We start from the raw sequence: 24,926 nt of genomic DNA, 5'->3' as shown, positions 1-24,926 counted from the left end.
GTCCTTAAACCATGACCGCTTGTCAAGACATCCCTTTTCTGAAACACAACGAAAATGGGGTATGTGTAAAATGTGTATGGAATATCACAAGGCCCGTTTTTAGCGTAGTGGCGCGCAAAACAGGGTTTGGTTGCCACCTGGGGGCAGTATTGTACATCCATACGGACATAGATGGCGACAGTCTCAACTCCTCAGTAAGCTGCAGTCATATTAGTCATTTTTTTATCTGTAATTCTTTGGGGGTTTTTTTCGTTAGTTTGTCAACTTCAACTGGGAGTGGCATCAAGCAGCAAGAATTGTGAACTTTCTGCAGTCTCAGATGAGATATTTATTTCCGAGCGGGAGACGTCCTGTGCTTTACCTCCTCTCTTTCCCATAATGCAATCCCTACCATAGTAACATTTATCTTTCCACCATCACCCCCTCAAGCGGTCCGTTATCGATATGCGCGAGATGAGACATCACCTGGGTCGCTTTGTAACCTGAAACGGTTGCCGCAGGTTGCGTCGCTACCACTGAGCGGGCAAGGTGTGCGTTAAATGCGCCTCCATGCAAGACGATAAAGCAAATCACACGCGTCTGTTTTTGCCTTGACGGATGAGCGCAGGTGACAGCTTATCTTCTGCGCCCGGCGGTGCGTGAAGGCGACCTGTCGCAGGAACAAAGGCGTCTGCGCTTTTTTTTTTGTCGAGTGGCAGACGGCGAAACCAAAAGTAGGCTTGACAAGAGACAGCAGGCGAAAACAGGTTTTGATGGACGATGACAGAGGGACAACAGGCCACAATAAAGCCATTTATAAACTGCTTTCGTGTTAACGTGCTGGACGTGTTAAACGCCACAAGATCTCAGAGAGAGCATATCAGGTAGACTTTAAAAAGCATGATTGTCACAAATACCGTACTTGCTTTTGTGATGCTAAAATGAGCACGTGAGGTTTGGACATTCGATTTAGACGTCCATGAAGATTAGATTGACGTTGTTATCCAAGTGATTTATCAACCTTGTTTTGTTTTAGTAGAAGCTGTTAACTGTAAACAAAATGACCCGTAACCAATCGCCCCCAAAAAGTAATACTCATTGAAGATCTCGCTGGGACAATCTTTCTCCATGAACGTTGCATTTGAGCTGCTTTCGAGCCTCAAATGAAAGCAAAATAAGCGGCCGGATCGCCGCATACAACCGGAGCGCAGTCCAATATACGGCTGGAAAGACGTTAAACCCACAGGCGCGGTTCTTCATCCCGCAGATTTTGTTCTCACTTTGAAGGGACGACCTTGATAGGAAGAAGCTTTTGCCCAGTAAACCCTGCAATAAAAAGTTTTTTTTAGAGGAAATGGAGGGGTAGGAAAAAGGGAATCCCAAATTTTTCCTTTTGTTTTTTTTTTGCTTCTGGAATAGTTCCGCATGAATTGATATTTATTTATTTATCATTTTCCATTATTTCCTCGTCAATATTGTATCAGTTCTTTTTATTAGGGCAGGGCGAACTAGCAATATGTATTTAGTGCCGTTTCGAGAATAAAATGAGTCATCTGCGTTCCCGGCTCGTTGTCATTTTTTTTTTTACATTTAATGTGTGACAAATGCGTCATTGTGGCTGTGCTAGTCTACTTGCTCTGTTTTATGATGTCCAAGGCAGGTGTCAATCAGTGACTAACACCGATACGACATTCAGACTACTATGATCAGGTTGAACCAGAACGACGCCAGCTATAAAACATACAATAAAAGTGGTCAATAGCAATTCGTCGCCGGAACTTGTATGTGTCACAGGTGCTCAAATGCGTTCATATTGTGTCTTGTGGCTCCTTTAAATGTCAGAAGATTGGAGCCTGACTCACAATCCGGGCCCACGTCGGGAGCTTGCGACTGAAATGCAAGCTGCGGCACAGCGCAATAACACATGCTGACTGAGGCGCTTTCAAAATCCAGGCGCTATGTCTTTTATAGGTCCTAAATCGTGGACATGTCAGGGAAGAAGAGAACATCTGCACCCTGAAGTAATGCTCAAAAAGCAAATCTGTCATTTTTTTTGATATATTTTTTTGTAAAAGGTTTTTTTAAGTTATAAATCTTCAGAACTACTCTGCAACTTTTCTGAGTTCATTCTTTGGCATTGATCGAAGAAGCCCCCTACGATAATCACACCAATCATTTAAATTTAAGCCACATGTTCCAAATTGTCATTCATGACGGTGTTACGAAGTTAATGAGTGGCTTAATCGGTGTGCGTGTTTCCACTGGCTGCATTTCACATCTACTAGGTAGAAGCAGCCTGGCTAATGACACCGAGCGGGATGCTACAGAACACTTCGTTTTGCTCTCGACATGAAGTCAGATAAATATTTGACTTAGTCGCGGACCACCAGTAAGTCTCACTGGAGCGGACGGGGATGTGGGGCGCTACCATTGGATAAGCCACGGGTGACCCCTGTAACCCTTTCATGCACCCTTAAACCTGATAACATGATAAGCTGTCCACTGTAGTAACCGCCGTCCCTCATCTATGTTTTTAGGCCCAGAGAAAAAAAGCGCTTTGGGTCCCTCCGCTTCAATGGCATGAACCTGGGCAACATTTAGCCTATGGCGTAGATTTGGACTCGACTGACCACTTGCCATCACGCCTGTTGGTGATAGCTTATCTAAAATGACTTCCGGCATGTCTGACTACAGAGCTGGACGAGCTGTCAGCCCGTACGTACATCTACGTGGAAGAGTCAGCCATTCCGGCTGCTCAGAAACCACTGGAAGAATGCTAGGCGCTAAGCTAACTTGTTTCGCACCAAACAGCGCTAGAACTCCACTAAGTCAGTAACCCTTTATCTCCACGGCGCCAAATAAGCTGCACTTCTGTTAAGTATTGTTCGAGGGAAGACTTCCCGGCCAATCGTGTACACATCCAGCCAGAAGAGAAAAAAAACAGAAGACATGCTAGCCGCCAAGCTAATGTGAAATGCAGAAGAGCGAAACACCAGAATAAATGCTTAGATGGCAACTCACACTTTAAACAGAAAACATGCACACTTTTCAACCAAAGTAGTAGTTTGTAGCTGCACATTTTTTTTCTCCTCCGTAGTTCCACTCTCTGCACACCGAGGGTGGCCGGGGATCCGGAAAGCAACTTTCATTACCTCATCAGAACCCCCCACTGAAGCAGACAGTGGAGTCTGTCACCCCCACAACGGGCCTTCCGAAAGCAGCGACCTCATATCCCTCAAATGACTCAACAGTGTGAGGGGATAAATAAAGCCAGACTTGCTCATGTAACCACTCAACACTCTTCGAATGTTGAATGAAAATCATTTGCCGTTACACAACACTTACACAAGGTTCCATTTAAACAAAAAAGACATTAAAAACAAAAAAAGAAAATCGCAACGGAACTAGTTCACTTCACCGGAGGGGTTGACTGAAATCGAACATGAGCCGCTGCCAAGCATCTTGGTCCTGCTAGCCAGTCAAACAGGAAGTGCTTTAATCATGGCTTCCTGCGATTGCCTTGTTTTGTCTGCACTCCAAGACGAGGAGCAGAGAGTGCTACGTTTTGCAGTGGTTAAAAGTTTGCTCGTAGTGCTCAATAAAGTTCCCCCAGCTGTCATTCAATAAGGAACACGGCTTGTACCGCGCCACTGTTTTGCGAGCTCGCGCCAGCGGAGGGTAAACATTCCGACACATGGTAGCGATGTCGCGATAAGGGTCCGCCGCGCTCGCTTCGACATTTTTTTTCTCAGCCCCCACCCCCACCCCTGAATCCTCCCGCTGTATTTTTTTCTTTTAGAACGGAATATCTCACCTCCCATGCAGAGTACCGTCCGGGCAATACAATACGTGCATTGTTGTAAACACTAATCCGCCGCTTAGGTACATAAACCGGTTTGTGGCTATTTCCAAGTGCATTCTCGTTTTATTGCTCTCCAGCTTGGCTGCTGAAGAGTCCTAAAAAAAAGGGTACAGCATTAATTAAAAATATTTTGAAAAAATACACACTGTAGGCATATACAGTGGTACCTTAACTTTGAAATTTAGTTAATACAACAAAATGGAATGTAAAATACTTCAAGTGGTTTTGTAAAGTGTACCTAAAGTATTGTAGTATTTGTGTTGTGGATGTGTGCCTTTTTTGGGAGTTGTAGTCGATTGCAGTTGTCGTCATTTTGTCGTCATTTTGCATTTGTATGTTTGACGTTGACTGAAGCCACTGTAACATCGTGCACAGTTTAAATATTTAATTCGGTGATTCTTTCGTGTGTCACTAGAGGGAGCCCATTCCAACGCCTTCCCTTTTTGAGGCTTTCTTTCGAAATAGGGTCACAAAGAATGCTCGATGCTTGATATCCACATCAATTGACACAAGAGTGTCAGGGTGTGGAAGTATATAATCCCGATACAAACCAAAAGTTGTAAAAATATCACGGTTAAGGGTAAAGTATGAGCCTTAATGGAGACTTCTTTCTTCTTACTTTTTTCTTTTCTGATTGATATAAAAATGATTTATTAGATACAATCACATAACGGGGTAGGACTAGATAAGTTTTTTACTTCTTCCTACTCCCTTGAACATAATAACTGTGTTGTATGAAGATTGATTTCTTTCTTTTTTTATCTACCTTATTTTCTGTCAAATTATTACTGTATATATGTTTTATGTTCAATAAACAAACAAACCAAACCAACCAACTCATGTTCATCCAAGCAACGGCTTTGTAAACATTAAACGCGTCGTTACCATATAATCATTTCCTACAGGGTAGCCATTATGGGCTAATCCCACAGAGCGCCGCGGTCGCAAAGCGGCCAGCGTGACGCAGGGTGGGAGACGAAGGAATGAGGACATTTCACCCGTCGCCCGTAACTTCCACGCACGTCATCGCCTTCTCCGTCTCTCGCGTTCGGATCAGGTTTTGCGGCTCGTCTCAAAAAGCCGTTAATGTGTTTGACATTACATGTTGCGCGCAGGATCGTTTTTTTTGGAGAATTGATATTTGAGTGTCGGGTTTGAAATCTTATCCCATCCCTCACGTCGTTCGTCTTGACCGATATTATCGATGCTTTCGGAGAAGTTTACATAGTTTAAGGTCATTTGACCAAATAAGGTTATGGCACGAAGGGCTTATTTGGCAAATTTGCTTCTCAAAATGAGCTGAGCTGCAATTGTCAATTATTATGGTCAACACTCCACTCCACTGGAACAGTAACGTCTTAAAATCACTTTAAATATTTACAAGCTCATCATTAAATTTCTGATCGACATTCATACTACTGAACTGTCAGGATTGTTGTGTACTGTGAGAAAAGTGTCAATCTTATCTCGTGGTGTCAAGGCTGTGGCCTTCTAATGTCTCCTCGTTGCCCTTTCTGCTTTTTGTTATGGCTTCGCGGCTCTGTTTCACACCGCCGTTTGTCCTTCGGTTGAGCAGTATTTATTTCTCGGGCCCCCACCTTGAAACTGTGTCGTCATGACATCACCGGGAGGGGGGGGCTTGGAAGACTGATTTTGAAGGTCACGTGTGGTGACGGACGCGACGTTTCGAACGTGCGCCTTTTCACCTGCGTGGGTACGTGTCATTCTGGGAAAGCTTCCCACAAGCGTTCTGAGAAATCGGCAGCGTGAAAATATCAGACCGCCATGGTTTTGTTGACACATCAGTGCTGCGTGCAGGTGTCTTAAAAGTTTTTGTCTCTGTGCTGCATTGGACATGGCTTGGATGGAAAACAACTCCACCAGTAAATCAATTGAAGTGCTTAAACAGCGCCTATCAAAAGTCTTCACCCAAAAAAATACACCCACAAAAAAACAAAGGCGTTTGAACAGGGGTGTGTAGACTTTTCATATGAACTATCTAAACAAGCGACAAGCAATTTGTCGGAATAAAAAAGAGATATGATGCAAGCTTTCTTTGCGCGCATAAATAAGCAGCTGTTGTGCATTTAGCAGTGAGGAGATGATGTCACCAGCCCAGCTGTAAAAGTTCGTCAATTAGTTTCGGAAAAAGCCAGTATGTTCATTGATATGCATAACTGACTTTTTTTCCAACCTTGTGATATTCATAATTAGTTCACACATTGTTTTCATCTCCCCCCCCCCCCCCCATTCAATTGTTGCTTATTAAACATTGAGTAAAACAAAGATCGAATTAAGCGAACGATAATCAGTCTTGTTTCCCACATTCAACAACGGACCCTGCACTCAGGCTTTTCCCATTGGGATCTGATCCCAGTGGGAGAAGCTGGGAAGTGGGTTGGGGGCGGTGTGCGTGCAGTGGGGGAGCAGTGTTATCAGCAACACGAGAGATACATTCACACAGATCCACCGCCGCTGTGAGTGTCAGCTGGACACGTCAATCAGCGTTCAATTGCTGGCGGATCATATGGATCCGTGTGCGACGTCCACTTGTAAGTTCGTCCCAAACGTGTCCTTTATTCGTCTCACAATGGAGACATTCCCAATTTACAGCAGCAAAGTTATGAAAGGAAGAAAGTAGAAGAGCAAAAAGTCGAGGAGCTGCTGTCAAAGCAGCCACTCTCGCGGCGCCATCTTGAAGTCATAATAGCATCTATACTTTGGAAGTGTTTTCGCACTGCTTCTGCATTCCATGCAATTGCTGCTTTTTATGAGATTGAGCCTGGAGTGCAAAACGGGAGAGTTTTGCAAAGTTTAATTGTGTTTTAAAGCACTTTTTGTCGTTGAATGACTATGGCCTAAGGGCAGCTAACGGGGCAATCAGCAATGCAGCATAATGGCCGACTGGCGACTCGGTGTTCTGTAAATGATGTCACTCGCCGGAGATTACCCCACTAAAACATTGTTAAGCACATGGCAAATGGTCTAACTATGAGTTAGGGTTGCGCTAAAAATAAATACACAAATAATGAAACAAATAGCTTTAGCCGTACGTATTACTCAAAAGATGGTCCGCCAAGTTTCCTTCGCTCCTGACCCTTAAACTTAATGATATTTTGAATCACGTCACTTGGCATGTGGACTTTTGCTTCCCAATCATCTGATTTGACTTCACATTGCAACTTGGATTATCTGTTAGACTTTGGAAGCGCACGTCATCTTATCAGCTATATCGTTAATGTGTCAATACGTCTCCACAGACCAGTGTGATAACCAGGACGTTGACGTCCTGGGAAATGCGGTGTCGTTTTCGCAGATGATGTTAAAAAAAAGACATTCATTTCTTTCAGATAAAAAAAATGCTTTAAAAGTAGCGATAGATGCTTTGCATTGGATTCTTCTTCCAGATCAAGGCAAACAAAAAAAAAACGTTTTCATTGCCTCTCTTCTTTCCGATAAAAACTTGTGGTCCGTCTACCGTTTTGGGTGCTCCCTTAAAGGAGCATCTGGCGCACCGGCAGGCTAAACGCTTCACTTCCTTTTCACGCTAATCTTTCGTCTTTTATCTCCCTTCTGCTGCGAACCTCGTCACTCCCTGCAAACGACACAAAAGCCATGTTGTCAAAGCCACGGCGCAGAAATATGCAGGCACACAAAAGGAGGGTTTAACTTCTGACAAGCGGCTCAGAGTATCAGCCCCCCCCCTGAAATGCAACCTGAGCCAGGTGTGTGCAGGTACAGCTAGTTTTGAGTTTGGTGAGTTCATCGTGGCGAAGGCTTTTGAACTTCTCTCCATGTGATTCCCGCACAGATGACCTAAGCGCCGACGCCATCTGGGAGAGCGACCTATTAAAGCGTTTTGGAAAAGGCCACTTTGAATGATTTTTGTTATCCTTTCTGCTGCAGCTGTCTACATTTTAAAAGCCAATCCGTATACGGTGACGTTTGCATTTCACTCGAAGGAAGTAAAAGGGTACTTTTATTATTATTTTTTTAAAGAAAATAATCCCATCATGTAAACATAAATCTCATACGCGGCACCTATGCACCTGCTTCTTTGACGGTTTGAATATATCAACCTGACGCATGTGTTTGCGTGACCTTGCCGAATCACGACAACGTATAATTAGCTTGACGGTCATTGCGTAAGAAATGTCTTCGCCCGGGACTGTGAGGTTTGGTTGCTTGGAAGTAGGGCATCAAAGGGGATACTTCAAAAGTCTGAATCGGCCCCGATCCGGTTGCGGCAGACAATGCGATGATGACATAATCTATTTTTTCACAGGTTTCGGGAAAACCCCCCAAAAAACAACGCCAAATGTTGTTTCTCTGTCGGTTTGAAAATCACATATGGAATTCTTTCAGCTATTTTCACAAAATTAAATGCATGGGGGGTTTTTTTTGGACATTTTTAGAGACAAAGGACCCAAAAAATGTCTCAAATCTATATAATGCGCACTTTTGAGATTAGACATGGGCAAGAATGTTTCCGACAAGTATTTTCATCATTTGCTCAGTGATTGCTGTCAATCAGAGCACAGGTTTAGCTTGTGCAGAAGAAGGTATGTTTGTTGGCAGGCGTCTACTTTTGCTGCCTTGTGTGAAAACGGGACAGAGGTGTGAGTAATCCGGCACCGGGGCTGAGTAATGGCTTGAATAACATGGCGCGTTCCCTCGGGTGGCGGATGAGGCCCAGATGGTTGGCGAGGGGTTGACACGCAAACACACGGACTCGGGGGAGAGAGTGTTTGATGCAGGTGATGCAGGCCAGATTGCTGGAATCAGCTGGCACCTTGTTGGCCTGCCGATAGCTTCCCAACCATGCAGAGCGATGAATTCTAAAAGCAACTTTCAGCGTTTTTAGAACCCAGTTTGGTTCGTTACTGCAGGCGGCATCTCCGGTGTTGTTGTTTCCTAAATGGCTTCACTTTTCAAATAACACGACAAAGCAGTTTATCGTCGTGGTTCATTTCGGGATCAATACCAGCGATCTGCAACGCTTGCCAATGAGCTGATCAATTGAATCGGGTGTGCTGGAGGAGGAAGACATCATATCTGGAGAGGGGGCACTCAAGGACTGGATTTAGGCACCCCTGCTTTTGACAGATGGGTCATTATAAATTGGAACATCAGAAGTCCTCGGTTGTATTTTGTATTCTGATTCAATTCTATACATTTTTTTTCTTTCCATACTCTGCTCATATCCTGGGTGACAAAACCATTCACTGGTGAATATGCGGCGGGGTTTCCCCCGCTTTGCATCATATCTGTAATGGGATCCTGACACGACAGTAAGACGCATCATTGTCATTGTCGGGCTGTGTTGCCGCAGGACAGTTTGTTGACATGCAATCGAGTATTCTTGAGGCAGACCGTCCTCGCAGCAAGGACATCTCTCCATGTTCTCAACCGCATGCTGATTCTGCTGATTTGCTCCCGACACTTTTTGTTTTGCTTTTCCCTCTTCCTGTCCACTGTCTTTTAGAATATTTCGTGAATGGCGCAACAGAAAGCAATATAATGATGGATCGCCATCCTCCGAGCAACACGCCTGCTCTCCAATTTCTAGTACAGGCTCCCTCCCCCGCTTCACCTGTGAACTCCGCCCCGTGACATGTGGCGACCACCTGCATGTGGGTGCTACAAAAGCAATCCTTAACGGGGTTTTATGAGCCACTGTGATTTAAGGTGTATAGTTCAGGGATCAGACAGACAAGGGTTAAGCTTTATGTCGGGTAACCTCTGGCCCGGTTGAGTATTTGTGATGATTTGTGAGGAATCGTTATTTCAAAAAAAGCCTCCAAACAAACATCTGATGACAAACCATGCAGTTGGGTTTAAGAGTGTTCTTGCTCTCTGGCACGTTTGGGATATAAAGTGTTAGTTTTCAGTTTCTGATCAGCGCTTTCGTGATACTAACAGGTTGTATGATGGGGTTTGCATTACAGGGTGTTTGCCAAGGAATACATATAGTAGGAAGCAAGATGAGTCACGTTCATCTTGAGTACATTTGAAAGTCAGATTTTCACTGTGGCTCCTGTGCTGTTGAGCACGAAATATCGGTTTCGATTCCGACGTCGTTCGTCACCCGACGTTGACCTGTTTTCCCGCCAGGCCGATAGCGTTTTGATGCCTTGATAACTGAGGGCAAAGTCAGTGAGAAACAAGATAACATGGAGACAGCACTCCGTAAACGATGCATTATAAACATCGTCAATTCGCCGATTGTTGACGAATCTTATGAACGGGTCTGTATCTCTCTCTGAGAACAAAACATCTGTGTTCGAAATTCATTTCGAATGTGCAGGTGTACCCAACCCCCCCCCCCCCCCCCCCCCCCCGCCCCCACTGCATCCACAATGTCCTTACATGACTCCCATGCCCCTGCCAAGCTGCCCTGAAAGGACCTTTTGGTCCCTGCCTATAACGTGACATAATGAAGCTGAACATAGACAAGAGGGACCCTTCAGACCGAGTACGACAACGAGCATGGCGGATTAGTCTCCCCTTGCCAGGGGGAGGCCTCAAGACATCAACTCCCCAGGTTTTAATGGAGGATTAACAGTCATTGAAAAGCAGAGCCGGCCGTTTCCAATGAAAGGACCCTCGCTGACTTTGATGTCCGATGCCTGGGCGCCAGTCTGGAAATGGATCACAAGACTTGGCGCAACCCGCTCGACCTTGTTTAACTTTTTTTTTTTTTTTTAGTGAGGAGGGAGGACGCAGGGCAGGGATGTGGGCCCGGTTCCATTGACTGAAGGCACGATTGAGTGGTTTGATCATGACCTAAAAACAGCACCTGGCTGAGTTTTAGTCCAACTCTTTATGCAATATGGACATGGAACATAAATTGTGGATTTAAAAATAAGCAATCCAGGTTATTATCAGTGTTTTTAATATTCTTTTCGCTTTGTTGTCACGTAAGTGGAATGTTCCAAGCAAGTGCTCAGTCCAAGCAAGTTGATACTTCATCCATTTTGGGAGCAACTGTGTCGACTTTTCTACCCGAACTTTCAAAGCGAGCAACTCGTGAAACTGTTGGTTGCACGGAGTGAAGAGAAGTGTCGTTGGAGTTTTGAAGCCTTGGAAGCGCATGCATGTGAGATGGTACTTCGCAGGTACCTGGTACTTTGCTGGCTGAATGTTATCCCTTCCATCACCGAATGTGAACAAGCAGTCGCAACAGCGCGCCCATTATTGGAAGTGCTGATGTCGCAGCTTACTCGGAAATCAAAAGTGAGACTTTTCCCAACGGTTTAGACAAGAAGTTGACTGAAATATCCTTCACTGTTCATTTTTTAACTGTAAATAAGTCCGCCAAAATATCAGTCAATCCCTCCGCCAGCCGCTTTCCTATTGCAAACGCGACAAGTTCTTTCTTGAATTCGAACACGTTTGTCGACGTCTCTATCAAATTGCTGCCACTCAGAACCTTCTGCCGTATTGTGTAAAAAAAGGGTTCAGCAGACAGCAAAGGCGTGTTGCACAATGCAGGCTTTTTTCAACAGAGTAAGAACAACTCAGGCAAGTAGAAGCTTATATAGCTGTCACAACTATTTTGTACTTGTTTATTGAGTGCGACTGCGAAATAAGCCAGCATGGTCCCAAAGAAAGTGTGGTAACATTATGCTGCATGCTTTTATTTTGAAGGTCCGTCTTGCTTGACGTTGCCCCAGCATTGCCCAGCAGAGCAGGAAGAAGGCCATGAGTGAATAAAAACTTGCCATTTGTTGAATACTATTTTCCAAGTTTCGAAATGAATCTTTTTGCTGCAGACTTTTGATTTATGGAAGGACCCTGGAAAGCCACTATTTACCTTTTTATTTACCCTTTATGTAAGCGCATGAATATAACCGGCAATTTATTTCTGTTGTTATTGGGAAGCGGTTGCAGGAAATTAAATATTTACACGCCTTATTGGCTGTTTCCTTTAGAGTTGCAGCTGTGGATTACTTTGAAGTTCTTCGGTGCAAAAATCATGTCAACCTCTGAGTAGCCTGGGATATAAACGGCGATGATGCATAGTGGGGTTTGGAATTTTGACGGGATTGGCCTCCAAAATGATTTATTTCCAGGAGAAACTTTCAATGGCTTGCTGATTTGGAGACGTTTCTTTTAAGAAATCACGGAAATAGAAATAATCTGTACCTTTTATTCAGTTTTTTCGTGACATGCTATACGGCTTCATTCGTGGCATCATTAAGTAGCAGTTGCTCTTTTGGACCTCACCTGCCGCTTCAATGGGTTTGCAAAAAAAAAAAAAAAAAAAAACCTTCTGGGGCAGGATTTCAAGTGATTTTTCTCTTTCAAGATGTGACGAAAGCAGTAGGGGATCAGGAGGAGTTGTTGAACTTCAGTCTGAGCTATTGTTTTGGTTGGGAGGGCAGTTTTTTGGGGGGAGTCGACCACACATCTCGATGGAATCCTCCCAACAGATGTTCCGATAAGGATCATCTTGTACGGCCTGTCGCCTTACTGTGGATCTTTAACTCCTTTTCGTATGGCATCCCGTGTTTCAAGTCGGGCCATGTCTTGCTTAAATATTTAAGACGTCGGCTAAAACGCTAAATCCAGCCCACAGATTGGTTTTGGGCTGAACGATGCAGGATTCGACTCAAATACAGGCGTCTTATCGGACGTACATTAAAAGGTGGATTCATTTCAGATATGCAGCATTGTAAACCTTCAGGGGTTTTTATTTCAGCAGCCGCTCTTTGCCCCGCTCCCCCAAAAACAGTCTACTTTAAGACACCCACAGCGGTGATGATATATAACGCTCCAAATCCTATTTTATTAGCCTCTGTCCTCGCGTGTTTCCACGCAAGGCTTCTTACATAACGTCTCCGTGTGACGGTTGAAGGTATGCCGACGCCGGGCTGCTGCCAAGCCGCTGAACTCGGCAGCTCCGAACGACAACCTGTAATTGGCCCGTAAATTCATCCTACAAGCAGGCCATCCGATTAGCCGGCGTTGTTATGTCATTAAAAAAGACGCTAAATACCGTGTTTACGTGTCAAGTGCTTGAGGGATGATGCTCGTTATTCCATTGTCGCATTTGTACAGCCCAACATTTTTTTTTGGGGCGAGTTTCCCGATTCAAGACTCACTCCAAGGCCATTTGAACCGTGCTTGAGTTCACTTGACACCGAAAGCAGTTCATGGAGTGAATGCCAAACGGCATGTAAGAAAGCCAACAACATCCAACTTGCTCACTCCGCTTTTCATAGTTGCATATTTGTAGATGGATGCTAATTCGGCCATCAAAACCTTTTTCGCAATCTTGTATTTATTGAGACGATATGTTTTGAGGTGTCACAAGTGTAACAAATGTGAGTATCAATGTCACCGTCAATATTTTCTTTACAAAACGTCATTTTCTCCGCTTTTTGGTCAGAAACCAACCCATGTTTTTTTTTTTTTTTTTTTGGGTGGTGTAAATAGAGAGCTTCCTCTTTCATGTGGTCGGTACAGTGCTTATATTGTCACAGAACATAACAATGAAAACACAAGAAATCTGGCATGAGTTTACATTATTCAAGCAAAATTCCTGTTAACTCTCAGGCCATCACAAAGCTACAAACCTCCTCCGAAGGAAATGAAAGCCTCCCCCTCGAACGCCGTCGCAATATATCCGAGGCCAACCACTATAACTCCTACCACACTTAAAATATTGCCGGGGGTGGGAGTTGGGGGGGGGGGGGGTTGTTCTGCCTCACAGTCCTTCGAGCACAAAAGCTTGCTTATATGCTGATAACCTGCAGGCGAAGTGAGCCTGGCTTTTTGTTTTTGAACTTTAAATCAATCCGCGCCTTATTTCTCTTGTGAAGCTTCGCTTAAGGGCACTAAGATGTGCTCTTTGGCAGTTTTTGCTTTTTAGAGTCCATGTTCAGAACACGTTTCGCCGGTATGCTATCAGGGAGTGAATGCTGCTTGTTTTTATATAAATTGGAAAACTTAGAAGCAGTGTATGTCTTATCAAATTATTAGTTAACCCTTTCATGCACCAATAATGCTAACCTGCAACCTGATAACATGATAAGCTGTCCACTATAGTAGCCGCTGTCCCCGAAAGGGTTATGATGTGGTATGCTTTGGGACACGATCCTTCTCCCCAGTTTTCTCAAGTGAAACGTGCGTTCTTATCTAAAGCCTCTCAATTAAAAGTATTGCTCATTGCTAAAATGGGAACTCCATTTTTTTAATACGGTATGCTTTGTATCATCCGTTCCCTCCCTCCCTTTTTCGCTCCCCATTGTTTTTGCCAAGACCTTGTAAGTTTAAGCAGAACATGATGCAAATAAATTCAATTGCGGTACAATTTGCACGAGGCTGCATGTGACGATTCGACTTTTCGCACGTTCCACGTTAAGCGAAGAGCAGTTTGTTGAAATGCGGTCATGTTAAAAAAGGGAAGCCGAGAGTCAACAGTGTGTTGCCTCCGAGCAGAGGCGTGGGACACACGCATCACCTGAACAAACGCCTGTAGCCGTAAACTTGCATTAACATCGACAGAATAGAATAACTTGGAATTAGAATGAGGAAGGATGTGTGGTATAGCAGTTGTAACTTCCCCCTTTCCATCAAGTGTTGAGTGAGAATATTTGTTTGAATGGTGCAGCATGAAAAATAGGCTACCTCAAAAACTGCACAGAAAATGACGAGAACGCAATCAAATCCACATGGTTACCTAAGTAGTACCTATGGATATTTAACAGGCATTAACTGCCAGAAAGCAAAAAATAAATAAAAATTCAATTCAGTTCTACAGGTTCACATCCAGGGGTGTGCAGACTTTTAATATCCAGTACATGATGAGCAAATTTGGCCATCCCTACCCTAAATATGCTTTGTGATCCCTCCAGGGATTCAGTAGTGTGTTTTTTTAAAAAATTGACGTCTCTCCTACTTTACTTGCCGTTGCCGTCTTACGCGGGTGAAAAGGAAATCGATGAGACGCCGCCGACATCTGCGAGCGCACGAAGCTGTCACTTGCACGCAAGTGACGACTGAACGTGCCGTCGCCGCCGACTATATTTTTATCCAAACACCAAATTAGAATGGAGGTGAACTCGTCTGGCCCGTTTTTTGCCGTGTTCATCCTCACTTTATTTTGTGTACGGAATTGGTAAACTGATCCCGCAGTTCTTTTTTTTCCTTCTAGTTCTACAATTGTCTATACCGAGTCACAGCAATGAGGGAAGTTGAGGTATGCGATCCTTCCGACTGTCCGTGGCCACGGGGCAAGAAGGCCACTTGGAAATGTCAAAGTGGGAATGGGGGTGATTTTTTTTTTCTTCTCCTTCTTGTTGAGGAGATGGCTGTCAAAGGATGTGATGCTGATGGATGGCTGACAGGAGGCTCAGCTGTCCGCGTCCGTCAATTATCACAACCTTGGAAAAAAACAAAAAAACCCCCCAAAAAAGCACAGATGGGTTGCTGACAGAGACCTTTCTGCAAGCCCTTCAAAAAAATATATATATATTTTTAAACACCAGCTTGAAAATGCGCACACCTGCCAGTGCCCATCATAATCGCATAGAATTTTTCAAAAGACAGAATATGTGATCCATCTTTAATCGTGTATCTTGCACAGGTGCACCTTAAGTTACAGCCTCTTTTATTTCATCTCATTCTGGTTTTTTTTCATTTTAAATCAATAATTGAGCTATTATTATAAATAAATGAAGATATTAGGAAAATTAATTGCAATGTTTTTTTTCCGTAAACCTACATATCACTTATTTCTCATGACCATGAAAATAAGCTCATTTATGTTTTGAGAATTTCATTCAACAGAATGTAATTTTTATTTAATTTTTTTTTTGTTTTTCCTGCCTAATTAAAAAAAAAAAAGCTTGAGTTGGCATTTATGTCTCAAGGCTAAAAGAATGAGGCAATTGAAAATGATCCAATTTCATTTCATTAATAAAAAAAAAATCAGTTCCATTTTAAGTTTTATAATTAATATTAGTAAATTGTAATTATCTCACTTCATAGACACGACATGAGTCAATTGCTGAGCTCATTCGAACCCTGTTGCTAACCAAAACAGCAGTGCTAATATAGAGGTAGGATGCATGCTAAGATACTGGTTACTATTTTATCATTCGGTGTCCTTTGGGTCTCTGACATGTGCCTGAAATAAAAAAGTCTTAGTCTTGTTTCTTTCTTTAGTTTGTTTATAAGTCTGCATTTTATAACAAATGACAAATTGAGATAATGTTGCAGCAATGGATGACTTTGTCTCTTGCACGTGCACAAACTGAAACATGCGCCGAGTGTTCGGAGTGCCCTTTCTCAGTCTGTTTGTTGTTCGTTTCGTGTAAACAGAAGTGAAATCCATTACGGGGAAGAAACTGTACAGTAGTAGATGCCGTCTCCGTGGCAACGCCGGCTAATGTTGAATTGCCCCGATTGTTATCGTCAATTAAACTGCTTTCCATGAAAATGTTTACTGGATCTCCGTGGAGGTCCCTGAGTGTCCTTCGTGTCTATAAAGTCTTTTGTTTAAATTAGTTTCTGCGGCATCTGTGCTCAGCATGTTGTCTTCCCGTTTGGACCTGTTTGGACATTGGACATCAATAAAGCTTTCCCAAATGTCATTCTTTGACCCTGAACATTGGACGACTTTCTCTAAAATGAACCAAAAGAGATAGAAGTGACAATATTCAACATTTCACTCTCGGTAAAGATGCTACAAAATTTGTATTCATGGTCAAATAAGATGAAATTAGTTTGGAGCTTCAACAACACACCTGTCAGTTACATGGTGCAATACTTTAGCAGCTACTGTAGCTTCCATAGGGCGGCACGGCACGGTCGTCGACTGGTTAACATGTCAGCCTCACAGTGCAGAGGTGCAGGGTTCGATTCCGGCTCCGGCCTTCCCGTGTTGAGTTTGGATGTTCTCCCCGGGCCTGCGTGGGTTTTCTCCGGTTATTCCGGTTTCCCCCCCCACACTCTAATTTTGCCCCGAGGTGTGAGTGTTAGCACGGAGGGTTGTTTGTCTATGTGTGCCCTGCGATTGGCTGGCGACCAGTTCAGGGTGTCCCTCGCCTTCTGCCCGAAGACAGCTGGGATAGGCTCCCGCACGACTGTCGGTAATGAAGTAAATGAGAATAGAAAAAAACCCCTCTACATATATCAATTATGTTGTTTACTTTTAACTCATTCACTCCCAAAGACGTTTTTAAACGTCTTTTCAGACTTGGTCCAGAATTGGATAAAATAACACGACACCAAAGGTTCAGATGCAAATCTTACACAGATCTTTATTGTTCTTATACTTCGGTAAAGTTAATGGCAAGTACACTTTTTTTCCCTCCTTTTCTTTTTCCAGTCTCAACACGCACATGCAAAAACCTTCTTTCAACATACTCATTCCAATTCTGACCTTCCGACATGTTCTTAATTAGCTTCCTTTCCATTTCCCAACAGTCAGTTCTCTTCGTCAACATCCTCACCTTCGTCCCTCTTGTAACACCTTCTGTAATCCCGTAATTCCGTTCCGCTGGTGCAAAGTAGTGTCCACAACTTTGACTCCGTGAAAGATGCAACACTGAAAAGTCGCCTTCGAAACCTTATGTGGCTCAGTTCGAAAGTCGGTTTCAGAACATCCTCGACTTGTGATTTCAGATATAAATAACGCCTGATGCTGATACCACCCAGGAAAAAAAAAAAACAGCCACCGCATCCTGCCATTTTTTTTTTTTTTGGTTCAAGGAATGTATAAAAAAATAAGACTTCTTGTTCACTCGTAACTTAACTGGTACATTTTAATTTATCTTACTGTCTTACCTGAAAACATGCACCAACTAAAAGCTAAAACAGTGCTCCTTTTAATATAGCTAAAAAAAATGCCACATTAAGATTATAAAAATGTAAAACTACTATCCCTCTTCTTAGGCAGGAAAAAAAGCTTAAATATCAAATTATTGGTAAACATTCTTCCCTTTCTTTTTGTCTTTGGCAGGGTTTCCCAAACTTTGGGTGAGGACCCAACATGGGACCATTTTATGGCAGAACAATCATTTGATGTCGATTATATATGATGTGAAATAGAATGTTTGGGGAAACCCTGGTCTTTGGGATGGATTTAAAAAGGAGAGTGAGGTAAACAGCTGCCAAAGTAGACAGTAACACAGAACACTGTTGGAAGGGTACGCACACACACTGACACACATAAATACAAGTCCCACGTTTTCCCGTGTTTATGTACAAAAAAAAAAATATTGAGTCTCTTTTCTCCTTCCGCTTTACACCATGGTCTCTTTTCTCTTCCCTAATGAATAAAGGGACTTCTTGTCCTTTTTGGTCTTCTGAGACGTAGGTGGGGGAACGGGCGATGATGATGTGGAGGAGGAAGGGGAGTCTGAGGGGGAAGGGGCGGCGGTACCACACGGAGAGCTGGGGGCGGACTGGGTGGTCCGCTGTGGGCAGTTCTCGTCCGTCTCCTCCATGTGGACGATGGCGGAGACGGAGGACGGTCGCCGTTTGGAACGGACGTCCGTCGGCGGCGGTGAGGCGCTCTCGCCGTGGGGCCGGTGGACGGAGATGGCGCTGCGCAGGCAGTTGAGCCACTGCTGCTTGTGGAAGACGTCGTTAACCTGGAGCGTGTGCGACTGTGCCTGGCCAGGGTCTTGGGCGCGCACGCGGAAAATATTCTTGGCTGGAATGGAAATAAGGAGGAAAAAAAAGTTCATGCCTGGTCCAGGTTCCAAAATCAGATGCCAGGATCTCTCCGAACACAAGCCTCACCTTTGTCAGCGTTGCTGAAGGCACCTCTGAACGAACCGCCCATCCTGACGTCGCCGTCCTGCAGGTCGTCCAACACCAGGTCCTGCACGGGAATAGGCTGCCGGTACACTTGGAAACATTGCCTCTCGTTTCGGATGACAGAGCGGGTCAGGACCAGCAGTTCGGTGAACAGGAACACGTGCAACTTCTGCCAAGGAGACAATGAAAAATTTAAGCTTGAGACTTTCTGAGGGACTTGGTGTCTCCATAAACAGTAACTGTCTGCTTGCTTTAATCCTTTATGAGGCACTCACAGAAAGTATGAGACTTATTTTAACCTCTACCAAAAAAGAAAACACAAGACCATAGGTAGTTTTTCATTTGTTGGTTTGTCGGGATGCCTTTGTGGGTTTTCTTTGGGTACTCCAGCTTTCTCCCATATTCCAAAAACATCCAATTTTTTTTCGCAGCAGACTTTAGTGGAGGTGGAGCAGTTTGAGAAAACTTAAAGAGCATATAGGACAGCTGGAGCAAAAGTGTGGAAAAAAACCCTTGCTTGGGTGTGGTTGCACTGGAGTTTCATAACCCGTCAAACAGAATGCTCTGTTTCTTTGATTGAATGCAGGTCTGACTAAGTTGTCGATAAGATAAGGTCAGGTTGTGTGCTTTTCTCACCGTGCCGCTCTTGTTACGAAGCTCGCCGTGACAAAGCAGGCTTTTGCACTGTTCGAGGCGGGGATCTCTCTGCCGGTCATCCAAATACTCCAGCTTGTCGATATAGTACAAGCACTCCGACTCGCCCTTCTTCATGTTGATGTCAGACAGCACCCCTTGGATGATGGTGATCTGAAGACAAGATCGGACTTATAGACTCAAATTTCTCTTAAGATAAAGGGATGTTCAAAAACCATCTTCGGGTTGGTTCTTACCGCTTGTTCCAAGCTTGTGGCATCCGGATGCTCAGGTGGAGTGTGTCTCAGGATCTCTCTGAGCAAGAGTGGGTACTTGACCAGACGGGAGCGTGGAATGTCCAAGAAGCTCCAGAGGTCTAGCTTCCGGCTGAAGGGCGACTCCAGGCAGCGCTGCAGGAAGTCCTGCACCCGCCGGTCCTGTTTCTTCTGGTCCAGCAGGGCCTTTGCGGCCAGCTGGTTGCTACAGTACTCCTTGTAAGCATCCAGCCTGGGTAGCTACACAAAGGAGACTCTTTCAGTTCTTCTCCCTTAAATCATTTTGATGCAGACAGTTCATTTGAAGTGCCCGTTTTTGAAGTGCTTACCCAATTTACAACAATCTGACCGATCTGGCCCACGGTTCCGTTGGAACCTGTCGCTTTGGAGAGCTGGTCCAGCAAGTCCTCATGCAGAGGGATGTAGGCATCCAGGTTGCCGAAAATATGCGAGAGCTCCTCTTCGGACATGATGGAGAGTTTCAGCATTGGGTCATGATACGCCTGTCGAAAGGGAGGAAATTGTTAAATAAATCCCCAGTAAACCGGGACGGCAGGATGTTAAAAATAGCTCTTAAACACAAGAGTAGACGCAGAAAAGATAGAGTGGAGGATAAATTCCTGGCTTTTTATAGTCGCTGGCTTGATTGTGTGGAGTGCCTGCCAGGTTTTGATTTAATCTGTTTGCTTTCTGAGTACAAACCTTGCGTGCAAGCTGGAGGTCCTCAATCAGGTCCTGTTCTCCACGAGACAGCTCAAATATGGCCTGAGGGTGGGGAGAAGGGGGGTAGGCGAAGGCAGAGAAAGATACACATGAATCAGGGTGCTTTTTACATTGGGACAACCCAAGACCCCTTCAATGAAAGGCCAGACTCGTGCTGGGTGCCAAGCAACTGAAGTCTAAGTCTATCTGGCTGCCGTCTGCATTTTAAAAGTGCACAAAGTTTATAGCTCCTGACAGCTGGGAAAGATGTCAGACATACAGTTGGTGGGGAGGTAGCCTGCTTCGTTGGCTTGCCAGTTCTATGTGAATTTACACAGACGGGGAAAGAGGTCCTTTGAGGGCCTTCATTCCCATTCAGACTATTTGACACAAATACTGCAAGGATATGTGAAAGTAGTCTGGACGAACAACGCTGTCTGGAACTCTGAACTACACAGGCTTCATTCTTTTAGTCTGATGGGATTCTCACCTCCTGCCGCTTGATCTCTTTGGTGGTTAAGGTTTCTTTCTGGTGAACGTCGAGTGTTTCCGACCACAGCATGCTGTTTCTCCTTTTGGGCGGCGTGGGGGCCGCTGCCTTGCTGCAAGGCTTCTGGGGCACGACCGGCGACTTGCCATCACTCCGGAAGGAGGCCTGCAGACAGAAAAAAAACGCACAAGTCAGACACGCCATGGTGTTGTCGCGTTTGACATGCGAACAGAAGCATCGCAAGGCCCTCACCTGGATGGTTTGGCCGAAGCGCCGGACGGCCCCATTCTTCACCGGCGAGATGAGGTTGGCTAGCGACGTCACCCTGCCGAGAGGACGGACACGCTTGTTGCTGGGTTCCTGGATTAGAAAGACAAAATAAGGAAATAGAAGTCAGCCAAGGAGATAACGGAACAAATCGATCAGTAATGCCAACTATGGGACCTCAAGCGACAAGTCCCTTGTGACTTCCTTGTGATCAAACCCATCAAGTCGGGTCATAAATCCTTGTTATTGACTCCACTTCCAGGCTTTTGAGTCAGGAAATAGGAGTTGAGAGATCACGAGAGGCAGACAGATTCACGGGGCTCACACACCGAACATGAACATTGTCCCTGTTTGGTTGGACAATATGGAGGCCAAAGTAGCTTCACCAGCTGTTGGCTCCATCATGTGAGAGGCGGGCGGCCGGCCCACCCTGCACAAAGACCCTCTCTGAGTGCTGATCTTGTCGGAAAGGGGGTCTGGAGGAATGCCAAGAATGCATGAGACTCCACTCTCAGCTGTTCGCCGTCCTTTCCCCCGTCATGCACGCTCTGCGACTATCTGCCTGACAACAAGGCCTCTTGAAAGCGTATCAGTGGGAGATAAACGCTTCCTGGTGGCTCACAGCTCTTTAACTTCCTTTTCCAGACAGACAAAGCAGTGTGTCAGGTGGGGTGGCTTTGACGTGAAACAGACCGCGGTGGTACGTCTGAGAAATGGGGTCGTTGTCGTGAATCTGTCCCCAGCTCGAGTGTTTACATTGAGTGGCGTCGCGCGGTGGGGGATGGGGCGTGCAGTTGTGTTTACAGTGCTTCTGCAAGTTGACACAAGTCTTTTTAATAGGGCTAGCGTGAGAGTAGATCTACACCTGGGCCAGGTAACCAACCCCCCCCACCCCACTTTCAAGACGTTGAAGGAAGTTGCTCGGCCGCAGGCCAGCAACAACACAGAGCAGTAATCAAGAAGCTGAACTAATGCATTCAGACCACAGAGGTTCCTCATAATCCTTACATGATCAGAATCGCAATATTCAATGAGTTCGCGCCATCTCACATTTGAAGTTTCTAATCGAGGTGCTTGTGTTTTCTCCTGACTCAGCCCAGAAGGGATTTTTGCCATGGATCAGCAAAATCTGGGAAACCACTGAGGCACAGCTGTGGAACTGATCCACTCGCTCTTGTGTGCCCTTTGAGCTGTTATGACTGTGGTTGACTGGGGTCTCAAGACGCCGCACCGCAGCTTTTTTAAGCCCTCTAGCGGCAGGGCCGAACATGGTTGCCACATGGCAGATACTTTGAGTGCGGTCGGCGACCCGTCGATGACCTGTTAATGCCTAAAGTGAGGGGATGGTGGTCTTTCCCCAAAGCATGCCTTTTCTCTGCTTTAGGGGACTAGTCCATGACGAAAAGGCTTTTTTGTGTCATCTTTTTCTTTTAATTTGAGAAATAGACCTAGTCGTTGTAGTCTAGAACCATTGCCATTTAATGAATGAACAGCATTGCACATCTTCATCCATACCCTATCTTACAACCTCGCTTCTCGGAGGCATACTTTGATCTATACTTCTAATTGCAGTGTACCAAAAACTCTAGATGTGCTGAGAACCACAACCGGACCTCCAATGACAGAAACCAAGGTCATCAATAAGTCATTTGTGAAAGTCTGGGAACTTCACAGAACCGCAGCAATTTTACTGTTAGTGAAACCACTTCCCAAAGAGAACTCAAGCCACAATACAGACACACACATTTCTGCAATCGAGACCAGTCCCACATTGATCTACCAGATCTTAAAAGTGGAGGTTACTTGTCTATTTCTAAACCTGGACAAAATCATAAAAAGTTTCCCTCTGATAGTTCGTTGTTTATGGTACTTTGATTGTGCTGAATACACTGATTGCTCCATGAATATCTATGAAAAGTCAGCTAATACACAAAAACTGTGTGTGTGGCAGCAGAAAGGGGAGGTCTTATGATGATACTTCAAAGTCTTAACAGTCTTGAGCCAAATGAGGGAAAACATCATCAAAAAGCGGTAACTATCTCACCTCTGACTCCTTGTGGGCTTGGTTCTGGTTGTCTATCACTTGCAGAGTCCGTTTGATAGGCACCAAGCTTCCCAGTTCATCGTAAGTCACCATAGCTTTCAATAAAAACGCGATATCCGTTTTTTTTTCTTTTTTTAAAAAATCCTTTTGCTCCAAGTAATCCACCGAGAAAAAAAAACAGATACGTGAAAAGTAATAAATAAATAAAATACCTTTGATTTATGTGAGCTCTTCTCCCCTAGTGGGACGGAGCTTTTGCTTTTAGTGAAGCTCCACCTCACACGCGCTCTAAACTTTGGTCTGCTCCAGACAGGGGGTGGGAGGACTTTATAGCTTACTAGGAGACATGGGAGGAGAGCGCGGCTCTTGTGGGGGCAAATTGAGGCGGGCTCAAAGTTTGCTGTGAAGTGAGAGGACAGCACCAGCATGCTATGTTGCTGCGTACACTCATGAACTAAAACAGTAGTGAGAAAAGGCGAGATCCCAAGTAAGGTTTACAGCTAAACAGAGTTTGGAATGCGGGTTTTGATTGAACTTTGGACCAAACCAGGAGATTAGTTTAGGTGGCCGCACGCTTCACTCGAATAGACATGCTGATTTATTGACTATATTAGAAAGGTTTAGGGCGGTACTCAAATGTTGGGGTTCAGTCGCTTTGCTGCTTCAGTAAACCAGTAAAGGAACATTAAAGACATTAACTGAAAGACAAAAAACCCCAAACAAAACCTTTCATGCACCCTGTAATGCTTACAGGTGTCAAACTCAAGGCCCGGGGGCCAGATCCGGCCCACCATGTGGCCTGCGGAAGCAAATCAAGCATGTCAACTTGCATGATGCTTGCGAAAATCTCTACCAAGCATTTTCATATGTCCGTTGTGAGACAAATAAAGGTTTGGATAAATAAAGGATCTTATTTTATGTAATAAAAAAAAGAATACATTAGAGACATCATTTAAGCATTTTCTTGAAACCAAGCTACCTATGACAGTAACTTAAACAATAGTTGAATAAACTGCTATTATTGATTTTTTAAAATTTGGTTTCAGTCATAACGGCCCTCCAAGGGAAACGGTAACTAAAATGTGGCCCATGACATAAATGAGTTTGACACCGCTGCTGTAACCTGAGTACATGATGAGCTGTCCACTGTAGTAACCACTGTCCCTTTAAAGGCGTAATAAAATTAATTTGGCATCATTGAGCGCTTTCATAAATACATTAAAAGTACATTAAGTACATTGGTAAAAATTTGTCAAGTTACTGTTAAAATCAGTCTTTTTAGCAGAAATTTGCGAATTATATGCAATTCATTTCATCTCTCGTCTTTTTAATCAGTTTTGTTTCAACAAAAAGATGACTTTTCCTTCTTGTTTCTGCTCATAATTTCTGCATGTGGAATGTTATGATAAACCGGTAATTTTTATTTATTTAACCTTTATTGAACCAGTTGAGAGCCAATTCTCATTTGCAAGAACAGACTTGCCAAGTGGCAGCATAAGAGGCGCAGAAAATTATTCAATGAGATGTTTTTGAGGGCAAGCTGCCTTGTGCTACTTGTCAATCACGATGATCAAAATGACGTCAACTGGAAAAGGCACGTATCGACGACAGCTGTAGTCGATTTCTGTTGAATCGGCTCAACACCTAGCTATTAATTCATGAGTTCATCATCCTGTGTTTGGGAATCAATCAAAGTCATCTCTGTTCGGGCCCTTTTTTTTTTTTTTTTTAAAGCAGTCCTCTGATCAGTCTCATCAGTGGAACCGGGGGAAGTTCCCATTTGAATATCAGTAGTAGTGGGGGGACTGGGACGCATTCAGCCAGATGCTTGAACTGAAACCTGTATATTGACGCTCAGTCAGGGGGGGCTGGTGTGTGACTACCTCCCATTTGAGTTTG

General features: G+C 44.4%; 1 protein-coding gene across 1 annotated transcript; it reads right to left on the bottom strand.

The window, feature by feature from the left end:
• Window positions 1-17,086: 17,086 nt before the first annotated feature.
• Window positions 17,087-23,320, bottom strand: net1 (neuroepithelial cell transforming 1). Its single transcript, XM_086103650.1, has 9 exons — window positions 23,028-23,320; window positions 20,969-21,076; window positions 20,717-20,881; window positions 20,227-20,289; window positions 19,854-20,027; window positions 19,507-19,764; window positions 19,253-19,423; window positions 18,599-18,785; window positions 17,087-18,509 (listed from the first exon to the last, which is right to left on the bottom strand). Exons 1-9 carry the CDS (start codon window positions 23,118-23,120, stop codon window positions 18,097-18,099), a joined length of 1,632 nt encoding a protein of 543 aa, XP_085959776.1. The 5' UTR covers window positions 23,121-23,320; the 3' UTR covers window positions 17,087-18,096.
• Between the last annotated feature and the right edge of the window lie 1,606 nt (window positions 23,321-24,926).

The sequence above is a fragment of the Hippocampus guttulatus genome, chromosome 22 (genome assembly GCF_054856545.1).
Source record: "Hippocampus guttulatus isolate MCC_2025c chromosome 22, RoL_Hgut_1.0, whole genome shotgun sequence".
Lineage (NCBI taxonomy): Eukaryota > Metazoa > Chordata > Actinopteri > Syngnathiformes > Syngnathidae > Hippocampus > Hippocampus guttulatus.
The sequence above is the reverse complement of the archived record's forward strand: the minus strand, read 5'-3'. Positions and strand labels throughout refer to the sequence as shown.